Source organism: Acinonyx jubatus, chromosome B1 (assembly GCF_027475565.1).
Source record: "Acinonyx jubatus isolate Ajub_Pintada_27869175 chromosome B1, VMU_Ajub_asm_v1.0, whole genome shotgun sequence".
NCBI classification, from domain to species: domain Eukaryota; kingdom Metazoa; phylum Chordata; class Mammalia; order Carnivora; family Felidae; genus Acinonyx; species Acinonyx jubatus.
Window position 1 is genome coordinate 161664498 of NC_069382.1, and position 14384 is coordinate 161678881.

At 36.5% G+C, this 14384-nt stretch overlaps 1 protein-coding gene across 1 annotated transcript in view; it reads left to right on the top strand.

Moving 5' to 3' along the window:
• The first annotated feature begins 720 nt into the window (after positions 1-720).
• Positions 721-14384, top strand: part of CNGA1 (cyclic nucleotide gated channel subunit alpha 1) — a 34334-nt gene continuing 20670 nt past the window's right edge. Inside the window, exons 1-2 of the mRNA XM_015072288.3 lie at positions 721-1181; positions 14008-14128. Of these exons, the coding sequence (XP_014927774.1) occupies positions 14022-14128 (107 nt within the window). The 5' untranslated portion in view covers positions 721-1181; positions 14008-14021. The remainder of the gene's footprint in view (positions 1182-14007; positions 14129-14384) is intronic.

Consider the following 14384-nt stretch of genomic DNA (forward strand, 5'->3'; position numbering starts at 1 on the left):
TTCTTCCTTTCTATAATATCCAAATCTTATGAAACATGTTATTTTATGATTAGAAATTAAATATTATTTAAAAAATCCTGAAACCCAAAAGTCAACTTTCCAAAAGAAAAGAGTACTCAGTACTGGCCTCATTTTCTCTGCTCAGCATCGTGGGGTATTTCCCCTTTTGGGAGCCTTGCAGTCCGTTGGTGCTGAGGCCATTTAACTGAAACAATAAACATTCCTGGATTGTTCGATGGCTAATTAGTCAGCAGGACAAATAGTTCAAGTACTGGAAAAAGAATGATGTATTTTTGGAGCTGATCGTTTGAAATGAAAGCAGTTTTGCTAAATAGAGACAGTATTTATTTCATGCTGTTCTATTTTCAGTCAAAAGCCAAAGTTTTGTAACTGTAAACTATCAAATGTCGCACTAAAAATTCTTAAGGAAATTTATTTTGGGGTCATTAGAATAACATTTAGATGCTAACTGGAATATCTTAATGTTTTTTCATAGCTGAAGTATGAATTACTCTTTCAGGCAAGTTCAGACTTATCCTATTTTTATCTCTTGCCCAGGTATATTTCACACATGCAATTATTTCACAAAATACACAATAAACAAAACAATGAATAAACAAATGCACCCTGTTTATAGTTTAATAGTCTTTAATATGATGGCACTGTATTTAGAAATGTAATCATACTTTGTAAAAACCTAAACAATTCTTTCAAGAATTCACCCTGGATGAATTGATAGTGTCATTTTAATAAAATCCACTAGGCAGTATTACCTTTGGCTAACTTTACTTTCAGATTTGTTAAGAGGTGCATGTAGTTCTGAGAAACCTCCTTTTATACCTCACTCTTATACATATTAATGAGCTCCAGCTCCAGCTAAGGATAATGGTGATTTGGTTGCTGTTATTTTCATCCGTATATAAATCCGCAAATCCAATACCGACTCATGAAATCCTCCTTTGGCAATGCCACAGAATTGTTTCTTTCTTTGGGAATGATTAAGAAAACTAGACGTTTTCACATGTTTAAAGAAAGGAAAAAGATCTGTATATTTATTATTTAAAAAAATTAGGACCTGGCTTTTGACAATGTCAAGATTTGCACTATCTCCCTGTTTGTTTTGAATATACTACTGACTTCTGTTTCTAGAAGACACAGATACATTGCTTAAGCAACCAAAGGTAAGAACCCAGTAGTAATTACTGTTGTATTTTCACATATGTTTACACCTCTGTTTTGATTTATTAAAGTATCAGCATTTGCTTTGTTTTCTGTTACGTGCTTTCTATTTACAGCAATGATTGCTTGTATCTTTATTGACTTCTCTGTAGTTTTGTCAGATAAATGAATATTACACTAAAATACATTTTTAGTTAAAAGTAATAATAAATAAATACCTGGTAATATGATTCTGTTAATCGGAATATCACAACAGTAAATACTACCTGCTTTTTGCAAATTTCAAGTTCATTTTTAGAAGTCAGAAACAATAACTTTGGCAGATGTGTCTTTTTTCAAAGGAAGTGTCTAATGCCGGGTTTTCTTTCTCTTTAAAATGTTTGAAGATTGAACACCATTAAATTCGTATATATCTTAATAAAAAATTAATTCCTGAAAACATGAGCTTCAACTCATTGAGAGCTTCTTAAGTGTTAGATACTTCTAAGCATTATTATAGCAACCTGCACACTTCCTTTTAGAGATAAGTAAGTGTTCTAAGGAGATTAAGAGGGTTCCTCAAGGTAAAATATTATTGTCGTGTGATGGAGACAGAACTGAAATCACCTTGCCTTCTTTTAATTCTCCATGGTAGTCAGTATATTTTAATTAGACTTTTAAAAACTATTATTATTTACTGTCATGTTTTATTTTTATAGATTTAAAAACTACTCTTTATCACTTTTATTGTGTCAAGAATACAAAATTATAAATACTTGTCATTTCATTATGTATTACAAAGCGAGGTGTTGTTAAACTAAGCTTTTAAAATGTTCTTATTAATAAACACACGGCTTCTGACATTTTGGTTTTTTTCATTTATATAACCCTTAATTGATTCGTTTAATTACATTCATTTTTTTGCTTAACATTCTTTCCATAAACATCTTTCACTCATGTCTTTGTTAGATCAAGCAGGCAAACGAAACAGGATGGTGTGTGTGTGTGGGGGGGGAAGCATCAGAGAGAAACTGTAAATAAAAGCCCTAATAGTTATTGATTACACTTTATATATCATAGAGGGTACACCCTCTTTTCTCTACACTTGGAATGTTTATAAATTGTTCACAAAATGATCTCGGTAAGGCAAAAAAGCATACAGGCTATAATCTCTGCCAACGGTCAAAGTTAGAAATTAATAAGTAAAGTTTATATTAAAGACCCTACCCTTAGGAATAAAAAAAATACTGAGGGTAAACTTGGGGGTGGGGGGAAGAATCATCAAAAACTTCTTTAATTGAAGATAGAAAAAAAGCAATTATAGATTTTCCTTTTCATGGAGGTAATTTTTTAGGCTGTGATGTTAATATGTGTAAAAGATCTGGATAAAATAGATTATTTTCTATAAAAACAAACGTAAAAAAAACAAATTCAATGTACATTGAATTTAGGAAGTAAAAATTCAATTGATGAAAAATTATGGGCAAAAGTGAGAAGAGTCCAAGAACTTCTTCCAAAAAAAAGCCACTTGTAACTTAAAATTTTTTACTCAATAATTTATTCAACAAATGTTTAATTAGTACCTATTATGTGAAAGGCATTGTCTTAGCCAGAAACTTTGGTTTGTTTCTTACTGTGTCCTCATCAATAGGTCTAAGGAATAAATCCACATAATGCCAGAACCTTTCACCTTGGGTAAAAGTACACGAGAATTTGGATAGCATATTTTAGGTTTTGGCTATGGCACTAACCAAACTTCCCACAGCTACATCCCCTTAAAGGAGAAATATAACGTACCTTCCCTTCAGCAGACAACTGTTGTGCGAAGATTTTGAACTATGCTATGAACTATGCTAATATAGGCAAAAAAAAGTATACAGGCTACATTCTCTGTCCACTCTACATGGGGGACAAATAGTTATATTTATGCCTAATTGTTCTCACATGAACAAATGTTCCATGGTACACAAATTTAGCTTTAATTCATATAGTTTTAGTTGATAAAAAGGTAACTGATAAAATTCAACATCTATTTTTGATATGATAGCAAATTAATAATAAAATAAAACTCTTTAACATAATAAATAATTTATCTGAAATCAACGGGCAAAAATAGGAGAAGCTCCAAAGTCTGAAATAAAACAAGGAGTGCCGGGGTATCTATTATTTAACATTGTTCAGTGACTTGTATTCAACACAATAAGACAGGAAAAATAAATAAATACAGTTTTCAGAGATAAAATTATCATTACCTATGGATGATATAATTGTCTACTCAGAGTACTCCAAAGGATCAATTTAAGACTATTAAAACTAATAAAAATGTCAATAAGATAATAGGCTACAAAATAAATATGTAAATTAATACTTCCCAGTCAATACAATAAAAATAGATCTTATTTACAAATAAAAATTTAACTATGTATAATGCATTTAATAGGAAATGTACATGCTTATTTAAAGGAATAATAAAGACTTGGGGCGCTTGGCTAGCTCAGTTGGAAAAGCATGCTACTCTTGATCTCGGGGTTGTGAGTTCGAGCCCCATGTTGGATGTAGAGATTACTTAAAAATAAAATTTAAAAAAAAGAAAGAAAATTATAAAGACTTACAAAGTAGATTTTTAAAGCCATCGATAAATGAGCTGTCCCTTGTCATGTGATTTTATTTTCTTATTATTTTTTTAATGTTTATGAGTGAGAGAGAGACAGAGAGACAGAGAGCAAGCAGGGGAGGGGCAGAGAGAGAGAGGGAGACACAGAATCCGAAATAGGCTCCAGGCTCTGAGCTGTCAGCACGGAGCCCAATGCAGGGCTTGAACTCACAAACCTCAAGATCGTGACCTGAGCCGAAGTTGGCCCTTTAACTGACTGAGCCACCCAAGTGCCCCCCTTGTCATGTAATTTTAAAAGTTTTAATATATTAAGCATGTTGATTCTCCCAAAATTCATTCATACATTTAATGAAATATCTTTTTAAAACATATTGTGTTCCAGGGAACATTATTCTAAAGGCAACTGGGAATAATAAATGTACACGTTGTAGTGACGTAGAAATAGTTATTTAAGTGCAGTCTTTAACACGATGATGGGGTGTAGATGTTTATTACCTCTACATGTAGTGTAGATGTGGTGTTTGTGCAATACAATAAGTAACGAAAGTAAAACAATTTTTTTTGGTTGTTTATTATGAGCCAGATATTATGTAAAGTGCTGCAGACATAAAAATCAGAGCTCACTGGTACCTGCTCTCAAGGCTGGTGGGAAAGACACCGCTATAAAGGGATCATCATAAAAGATCCACGCTCTGATAATAAGTGCTCCCCATTATCTGAGTGTTCAGGGGAACCACACACACCCAGGCATCTTCTTCCAGCCATTAGAAATATTTCTTCTTTACCTTTTTCACATGCTGTTTGCTCTGCCAAGAATGCTCATTTCCTCTCCTGTCTGGCAAACTACTCATTCTTCAAAATCCAGGTGTATATCCCCTGCTTTGGAAAGCTTTTTGTGAATCTCCCTGCTGTACGGTGTTGCACACACACAAAATTGTCCCACTGGATTTTTATTATGTACCTGGTTCTCTTACTAACTTTTCTTGGCCCGGAAGCCTGTCTTCATCAACAACCATCCTCTTTTGTTTCTCGCCTTGGCAACTCAGCGAGTTACGCGGTGCTGCTGTTTACACGGCCTATGCTCACCAAATGTTGAGAAGCAAAAATATTGAGTGCAGATTGGATTACGTTCTCTGCAAAGGGTTTGCAAGTAAAAATATCAGTAGTCTTAAGGTGTTTCTTTTGGGTACAGGTATAAATTTGTAAGAAAAACAGGAAAAAAACTATCCTAAATTTCAAATACTCATTGTGACTGACAAAATCTCCATATAATTAGAGTCCAGGGGACCTCAAGTGCTGAGTTCTAAGTATTTTTTGACTTTTATATGTTTCCTCACTTTTGTTATTTCCATAAAGTTTGTATTTGTGTTGTCCCAGGGCATATACAGAGAAAAAGGAAGTTCTCTGTCCTTAAGTAGCTTAGAGAATATTGGAAAAGTGGGACATTCACATGCAACCATAGATGTACGTACCAAGAAGTAAATGCTTAGGGCTAAAGAAATGATTTAATATATAGTCTCTCTCTGTCTCTCCCTCTCTCTCTCTCTTCATCTCTCTCTCTCCCTCTCTCTTTATGTATAATATATATAATTCATAATTTATTAATATATTTATTAATTTTGGGGGGTCAGTTTTTAGAATTCTGACTGCTTTCTGATTTAAAGGAGAAAGTAGAAAGATAACACATTAAAGCCTCTGACCATTGCAAAAAATCCCTTGTTCTTACCCTTGATCAGTAGAATGTATTGATTTTAAAGAAAACTTTCTTCAGTGATATAAGGTTTTGCAATACCCCAATGTCATAATATATATGACTTTGTAGTTAAAATCAATTCTTTAAATTTATTTGAAAAAGATCTCTAGTCAGTGGGAATGTAGGAGTGAACAAAACACAATTTTTTGCTCTAATGCGCTTACATTTTCTGACATTTAAACCACTCTCTATCACTGTGTTTTCTTGTAAAATGTTTTAGCCAAAAAAAAGGGAATATTGGAAGATGTATTTATTTGGTTACTTGCTGGTTTTGTTCATTGGCTTTTGATCAATCAAGATTTTATTCTATGATGGTCACTCTATAAATTTTCTGTGGATTTTGAAGGGGATGGTAATGATTATAATAATTACGGCCTCCTTGGTGAAATTGTTTCTTCCTGAGAAAGAATCGTGTTTTCTTCATAAGTTGGTAACAAGTGACTTAGCAAGCCTGTCGGGTCTCAATGTTTGTTAAAGGCAGATAGAGCAACAGTGTTGGGCCAGCTCTGTTTTTGTTTTCACGGGAATTACAGGTTGTTTATAATCCTATAAAGATAATTATTAAATAGTTGCTCTGACCAATTTGACCTCTTAAAGTGATAGTTCAAGGGGGAAGGGTTTAAAGAAAGATTATTTTAATCATTTAACTCTCTTTGTCTCCATGAGAAAGTTGATGGTCGCTTCTCTGAGCTTGGGGATTACATAACAATATCATCAATTTGCATTTATATAGCCCTTCAATATTGCTTTCGAGGTATTTATGTGAGTTTTTTCATTAGCCCCCATAGAGAATCAATCATCACCTTGGACAGGGCAGGTATTATCATCTCCACTTTACAGCAGAGGCGACTGAAGCTCAGAGAGATCTCTCTGCCAAGATCTCACCGGCAATTTGGGGAAGAGCTGGGGCCAGAACCAACATCTTTGCCAAGCAGGTGGTGGCTGTTTCCAGGCACTGGCTGCCTGTCTCTGGTACAGCCAGCAAAGCCTGTTCTGGATGGTTACACAACTCTGGGAGGATTATTAAATATTAAGCAGCAACCTTAACTCTGCAACTGAATACTGAGATTGGGCAAGGACTGGGAAACATTATTTTAAAGAAAAAGTGCTGACACTAAGTATTCTTGTTATGAAACAAAATTCCATTTAAGAATACTACCTTTTTTCCCATTAAAAAAATAAATTAGGAGAAAATGCAGAAGCGCGCAAAGAAGAAAGTGAAAACACTAATGATCTCACCACTGAAAACTTAACATGTTTACCATTTAAGTGCTTACCCTTTGTATGCACATATACACAATTTTTAATAAAATGGGATGATATTATAAATATTGCTGAACAATCGGTTTTTTCCTGCTTGACACAGTAGCGTGAACATTTCTACAAGTTGTTAAGTTATGCTCTTTAGAGAAAAAAAATATCAAAATTTATCCTTTTATTATTAAGTTAATACATGCCCATTGTATAAAACTTGAATAATACAGAGAACAATAGAGACTGCTCCAAAACTGTTGTTTACAGTGTAGTGCATATAGTTCTGCACTCTTCTATGAGGCTGAATTTTACTGGTTGCCTCAGCAGATGAGAGTGCCTTCTTTAGAAAAGCTTTGCCCTGTTGGAGGAGGGCACATCATTTATTTTAGAAGGTACATATTTTACTTATTAGAGCCAATATAACAATGGCCGAAAAACAAACACATCATTTATAATAATCATTTGGAACATTCACAAAGAAATCTACTCCAGAAAGCACCAGCACACAGCAATCTTTATACAAGCTGAATCATCCTTGGCCCTCTTCAAATAATTAGGTGGTGTGGGTGCTCTGACCTGCTTAATATGTAACTATCCTGTTTTAAAGATAATGTTTTTGGGTGTGGCGGCGGGGGGGGCTTAGTCAGTTGAGCATCTGACTCTTGATTTTGACTCAGGGCATGATTCCAGGGTTATGGGATCAAGCCCCTCGTTGGGCTCCACACTGATCATGGAGCCTGCTTAAGATTCTCTCTGCCTCTCCCTCTGCTCTGCCCCTGTGTGCCCACATGCTCTCTCTTCCTTTCTCTCAAAAAAAGAAAAGTAAAGATGATGCTTCAAAGTCTGCGTACTATGCCGGCCTTGCAAAATGAATTTCTCAGGTCAGTTTTCAATTTTATCCAGAAGTGGTATAAAAGTGCTTGGGTGACATAATACAGCCCATTATGGATCATGACATAGTAGAGATAATAGTTAACTGAGATTAGAGGAGTCAGATTGCTTTGTAAGCCATATACCGGTAAACATGTATTGCTATGTAATTGAAGGGACTTACAGATTAGTAAAGTACACAAATGACATTAGTTGATGGCAGAATTTTATGTTTATTTTAGCAAAGTAAAGTACAATTAATAGAGAATCGGGGTGCATATTCACGTAGGGGATAGTAATAATGTCTGATGCCTAGCAGGCATTTATTAAACACATGTTACATGTTGAATGGGGGAAAGAATCCAACTGAAGAAAAATTAGCCAAGAATATGAACATCTAATTCACAAAGAAGAAATCCAAATGACCAATGGACACATGCGACTTTTGCCACTTTACTAGTAAATGCAAATCAAAAAAGTTTTACTCATCAAATTGGGGAAAACCTTAAAATTTGGCGGCAGGAAGGGTTGGTGAGGATGTTGGGGATATAGCACATTTGTATAGGGTTGGCAGGATACATAAAATGATATTCCACTTTGGGCAGTGATCTGGCTGGCTCTAATAACCTAAAACTAGAACTAGCCATTCCATATTTGGATATGTACATAAGAACCACTCTCACACATGTGTCTAAGGAGACATGCAGAGGAATTTTAATTTTGCTACAGCGCTGCTCACAATCTCAAAACACTAGAAAGAACCAATCCTTCGTTATTAGAGAGAAGAAATACACATAGAGAAAAGGAACACAATACGATACACGTAGACTGCAATATTTACAAACAATATTATAAAAGGAAATAGCTCTGTATATTAGCATACTTTTCAAAACATAATTTTGAGTGAAAAAAGCAAGTTGCAAAATTATACACAGGTGAAGCTTTACATGCTTAAACAACATGTCCAAAACTATACACTGATTGATGCATATGTAGGCATGCAGTAGGAAGGAGAATGGTCTGGAAGAACACACCCCAAATTTACAGTAGTGGTTGCTTCTGGGAGGTAGGGAACGGGACAGTAAGAACAGCACTGGGAGGTGGCAATTTCTTAAAGGGCTGTAACTTTAGGCATAAAGTTTTATTGTTTTTCACTTACCATAAAAGTTGTGGATGCAAATTTGACAAAAGGCAAAAGGTAACGATAATTCTCGGTGGTAGAACTATGGATGATATCATTTTTGTACTGTTCTGCATTTTGAAATAAGAGTCACTACGTGTATCCACTAAGTACTTAATTTATATGATACAAAATTTAAAAAGTACAAAGTATTCCCTCTTCCTCTCCTATCATCTAGCCCCATCCATAGTTCCCCTTCTTAGAGGAAGGTAATCACTGGTACCAATTTCTTGTGGCATCTCTCCCTCTCTCTACACATGTGCGTGCACGCGTGTGCACACACACACACACACACACACACAGGAAATTATATATCCTTTTTCCCTGCACATGGTACTATATTATATCTTTGAGGACTTTCAATACCTGTTCATATAGAAGTGTCTTCTTATTAAAAAACTATTTTTAATGTTTATTTATTTTTGAGAGAAACTATTTTTAATGTTTATTTATTTTTGAGAGAGAGAGAGAGCATGAGCAGGGGAGAGGCAGAGACAGAGGGAGACACAGAATCTGAAGCAGGCTCCAGGCTCTGAACTGTCAGCACACAGCCTGATATGGGGCTCGAACACACGAGCAGCGAGATCATGACCTGAGCTGAAGTTGGGCGCTTAACCGACTGAGCCACCCAGGTGCCCCTCTTTGGGCTTCTTTTTTACAGCATCTGGCAGAGAACTTTGTATACAGTACTTATTTATTGAATTGGATGTAGACATTACTTGCTTGTTATGTATATATTCAATTTCATTTCATTTTCTACTTATTCATTGCTAGCATACAGAAAGAAAATGAAACTTTTACATTGATTTTTATCTTGAGACCTTGCCAAGTTTACTAATTTGTTCAATTTCCTTTTTCGTAGATTCTTTAGGGTTGTCTAATACACTATTATGTCATCTGCAAATAAAGATAGTTTAATTTCTTCACTGTATGGATATCTTTTTTTATATTTAAATATTTTGGGGGGCTTGTTGCAAGAGACAGCACAATGTTGAACACCTCTAAAATATCCTTGCCTTGTTCTTGACTTTAGGGAGAACGTGTTCAGTCTTTTATCATTAAGTATGTTATTAATTATAGGTTTTTTGTACATGTTCTTTATTGGGTTGAGGAAGTTCCTTTCTATTCTGAACTTGCTGAGATTTTGTATTATGAATAGGTGTTGAATTTTGTCAATGCCTTTTCTTCATCTGTTGAAATTATCATATGACTTTTCTCATCTTTCTTCTATTAACATGGTGAATTTTACAGACCATTTTTCAAATCAAAGTCTATATTTTTTACATTCTGTTATGAAATTGACTTCTTGTTACAATAGTTGTTTGTGAAATTTGTCTTCAGGAATTGATTCTAAAGTTTTCAGATTTGTAGATCTGAAATGTCAGAGAAGTAACAGCGATGTTGAAGCCTTTCCTGATAGTTAATTCATGTCTCTCGCTACTATAATCAGAAATACAGATACGACTGGGGTAGTGCGCCAAGATCAATAGCATAGAGTAATGTTCCTTTAAGTGTGACTCAGGAACCCCTTGAAACAGAATTACTTATGGTGCTTGATGAAATTGTAGATTCGTGTCTACACGAATTCATACTTCATTCGTACCCTGAGAGCAGGGCCGTGATATCTGCATTTTAAACAAGTTTCACAGGTATCCTTCCTACTAAATTTAGAGAATTACTGCTGCATACTAAATTATGTTTGGATGTGTGGATTTGAGATTGGGGGTTCACAACATCTTTATTGGATATAAAAGAGATTTTATTCTTCTGATTTTATAGATGATAAAATTGAGGTTCAGTAAGGTTAAAAAAAACTCACTTGAGTTCATTCAGCTAGTGAGGGAGTCAGGCTTTGAACCCAAGTTAGAGCCTGATGTCAATCAATAGAATAGACGACTTCCTGGGGATTCATAGTTTATATTCCAAATTAATTTTTCCTGAACTCTCCATAAGATTTTCCCTGTCATTTGCTTTGCTTTATCTTTGTTCGGGTTTTTACATCCTCATTTAAGTGAGAAATGTTTGTGATTCAGTTAAACATGAAAACTGAACCTTACTTTATTTTTTGAAAAGTTAAAAAAAAAAGTTTATTTATTTTTGAAAGGGAGAAAGACAGAGTACGGCTCGGGGAGGGGAAGAGAGACAAGAAAACACAGAATCCAAAGCACAGAGCCCGACACAGGGCTCGGGTTCAGGAATTGTGAGATCAGGACCTGAGTTGAAGTCGGATGCTCAACCAACTGAGCCACCCAGACACCCCTGAAACTTATTTTTAAAAGCAGCTGTTTCTCTTTGATTCACAAATTTTGATTTAAGATTCATATTCAGGAAAACCAGCAAAGCAATGAATTGTCTAAAAGAAGAATCTTTTCGTTCTTTTCAGATGCCTTCTTAACAATCCTATGATACCAAAAAGAGTTGAAAAGTGTATGAAAAACGTCAACATTTACTGTCAAAAACCCTTTCCCAAGCAACAGACTAATTTTGTGCTTTAATACAATGCAAAACATTTTAATGTAAAAATGCAAAATAAAATACAGTATTAGCAGCTAGGTTCCAATAGCATACGAAAAGAGGAATTTACCATAATCAAGAAGAGTTTATTTCATAACTATTAAAATAATTCATTAATACAGTTCATGTTAATAGAAAAAAATTAAAAGGAAAAATACTATTTCTATAAAAGTAAGAGATTCTTCAATAAAAATCAATATTCATTCCTGTTTCTAATTTTAAAAAAATTGATAAAATAAGAATAAATGGAGACTTCCTTAACACGAATCAAACATTTCTCTCAAACCAAGGGTTGTCACCATGCTGGAGGGTAAAATGATGAAAATATTTGTGTTTTTTTTAAATTTTTTTTAATGTTTATTTATTTCTGAGACAGAGAGAGACAGAGCATGAGTGGGGGAGGGGCAGAGAGAGAGGGAGACACAGAATCAGAAGCAGGCTCCAGGCTCTGAGCTGTCAGCACAGAGCCCAATGCAGAGCTCAAACCCACAAACCGTGAGATCATGACCTGAGCCGAAGTCGGTCGCTCAACCCACTGAGCCACCCAGGCGCCCCAATGCTAAAAATATTTGTATAAAGCCCAAACCACACTTAGGTATCTGTTAAGACAATGTTGATATCAAGATACGTATTATGTTCTGGAACTTTTTAGTCAAGATAATTAGCCACCTGGGTGGCTCAGTCAGTTAAGCAGCTGTCTCTTGGTTTTGGCTCAGGTTATGATCTCATAGTTTGGTGAGTTTGAGTCCCATGTCCAGCTCTGCACCTCTCTCTCTCCCCCCCGTCTCTCTGCCCTTTGCCCCTCATGCTGTTTCTGTGTCTCTCAAAATAAATAAGCCCCTAATGTGGGGCTTGAATTCATGAACCATACGATCATGACCTGGGTCGAAATCAAGTCCGATGCTTCACCAGCTGAGCCACCCAGGCGCCCCAAAAAGCAAATCATTCCTTAACATATTTTACTATAAAGAATGAAGTGTTTTATACGTTTTTTCCATATCAAATGATTCCTTCTCTCTCTCTCTCTCTTATTTTTTATTTTTGCTTTTCTATGTTATTAACAACAAAGGCAAATTTGTTGCCCAAACCTAGAACTCAGTGGTAGAAAAATAACAAAGGAAATCTCCCCAAGTCGTACAATAAAAACTTGGGAGTGCAGGCTAGGTGTGCGTTGTGGTGTAGGGGATGGATAGATGACCCGCCATCTTGGGAAGGTAGAGGTATGGGAGGTATTGAAGTTGTCTAGCACCCCACAGTCCTCCTCTCACCGCCTTGACCTTTTTTGGGTCTTCATCCCCAGACCATGGCACACACCTTCAATACAAGAGCCGGTCAACAGTGGCACTTTTTTTGGAGTGACCAGATATTGATTTTTTTTTTTCCTGCCGACACTGGGAGCTTTTAGAGTGAGGAAACTGGGTCTGGGAGAGGGGAGGCTGGGATGGACACCCAGCACCCATCTCGAGGGATTTTCCTCCAGGCAGATTTGGAGGAAACACCATCGTGGATGAAAAGCCCAGAGGGCAGCGCGGTAACTGCCAAGCAAGCGGGGTGGAGGGGAGGCCCCAGCTGGGCCCTGTGGCCCGGCTGAGCTTCCAAGTCAATGGTCGCAAAGCAGCGGCTGTATCTCCCCACAGGCACACCGTTCGTGCCCACCAGGAACTTCTCCGAGGTTCCAGGCGACGTGGTTGCAGCACACCGGAGGCCAGCGGACGACCGTGAGAGGTCGCTAAGGGCAGTGGCGTGGTCTCTGGGTGACTGCAGAGCCTCGCCTGGAAGGTGATGCGCAGCGCGCTTGCGCTCCATTCAGCGTCTGTCCAAGAGCCAGAGGTTGGTCTCGAACTGCCAACTGCCGCGGGGTAGAACGTACCTGGGGGAATTCAGAATCCCTTCGTTCTGGGCATTCTCCTGATGCCTGAGATGGTTGCACGAGCAGCCGAGCACTATATGTAATCATTTAGGGGCCTTGCTACGTGTGTCACATCCAGTTTTTCCTCCGAAGTTTAAATACCGCTCAAGAACCACCCCCCCCCCCCCGCCCGCCCCCGCTCTGTTGTTTTGGAATGCTTGTAGAAATTCATAGCTGATTACAGTCATTTTGGTATTTTATTTTACTGCTTTTTATTACTTGTTTGATCTATATGTGAGGTCCCTATAGTTTTGTTCTCTGACGACATTGCCTGAATATTTTAAAGCTGGGGTAAATTCAGGGGCACCTGGGTGGCTCAGTGGGTTAAGCCAGGTCATGATCTCACAGGTGGTGAGTTCGAGCCACGTGTGGGGGGCTCTGTGCTGACAGCTCAGAGCCTGGGGCCTGCTTCGGATTCTGTCTCTCTCTCTCTCTCTCTGCCCCTCCCCTGCTTGTGCTCTGTCTCTCTCTCAAAAATAAAAATAAACATTAAAAGAAAAAGCTGTGCTAAATCCAAAATTAAGAAAAAAAAGTTTACACCTCTGATATATTCTTGAATTAAAAAAAATACACAAAAAAACTGGCTAGTGGTAATGAAGGGCTTAGGCCACATCTATATTCTATTAGAGAATAAGTCCTATATATAACTGGAAATAAAATTATGATGAGAACCTTAGATGAATGGTAGAGTGAAACTTTTGATTGTATATGTAAATATATAGTCTTTCTACTAAGAAGACTTTTTTTCTCCCCAGATATTAAACTAACCATGAAGAAAAATATTATCAATACACGGTTCTCTTTTATAAACGTTCCCAATGTGATTGTTCCAGATATTGAAAAGGAAATAAGGAGGATGGAAAATGGAGCATGCAGGTAAATCCATGCATTGTTAATACCAGCCACCGCTAATAAATTTAACTAGGCTTGATTTCAGTTTAACTTTTAATTTGTGACTTTACCCTTTGTAATTTATTTAATTTTGTGAATGTGTTTATACTTTGGAACAGCATAACTTGTCTCACAAGTGAACAGAGATATTATTGTGGTGATTATTTAGAAGCACTTAGGCCAGGCCTTTTCTCATGGGACATTTCAAATCTAAAGCGGTGGCATTGCCATAGATGAATGT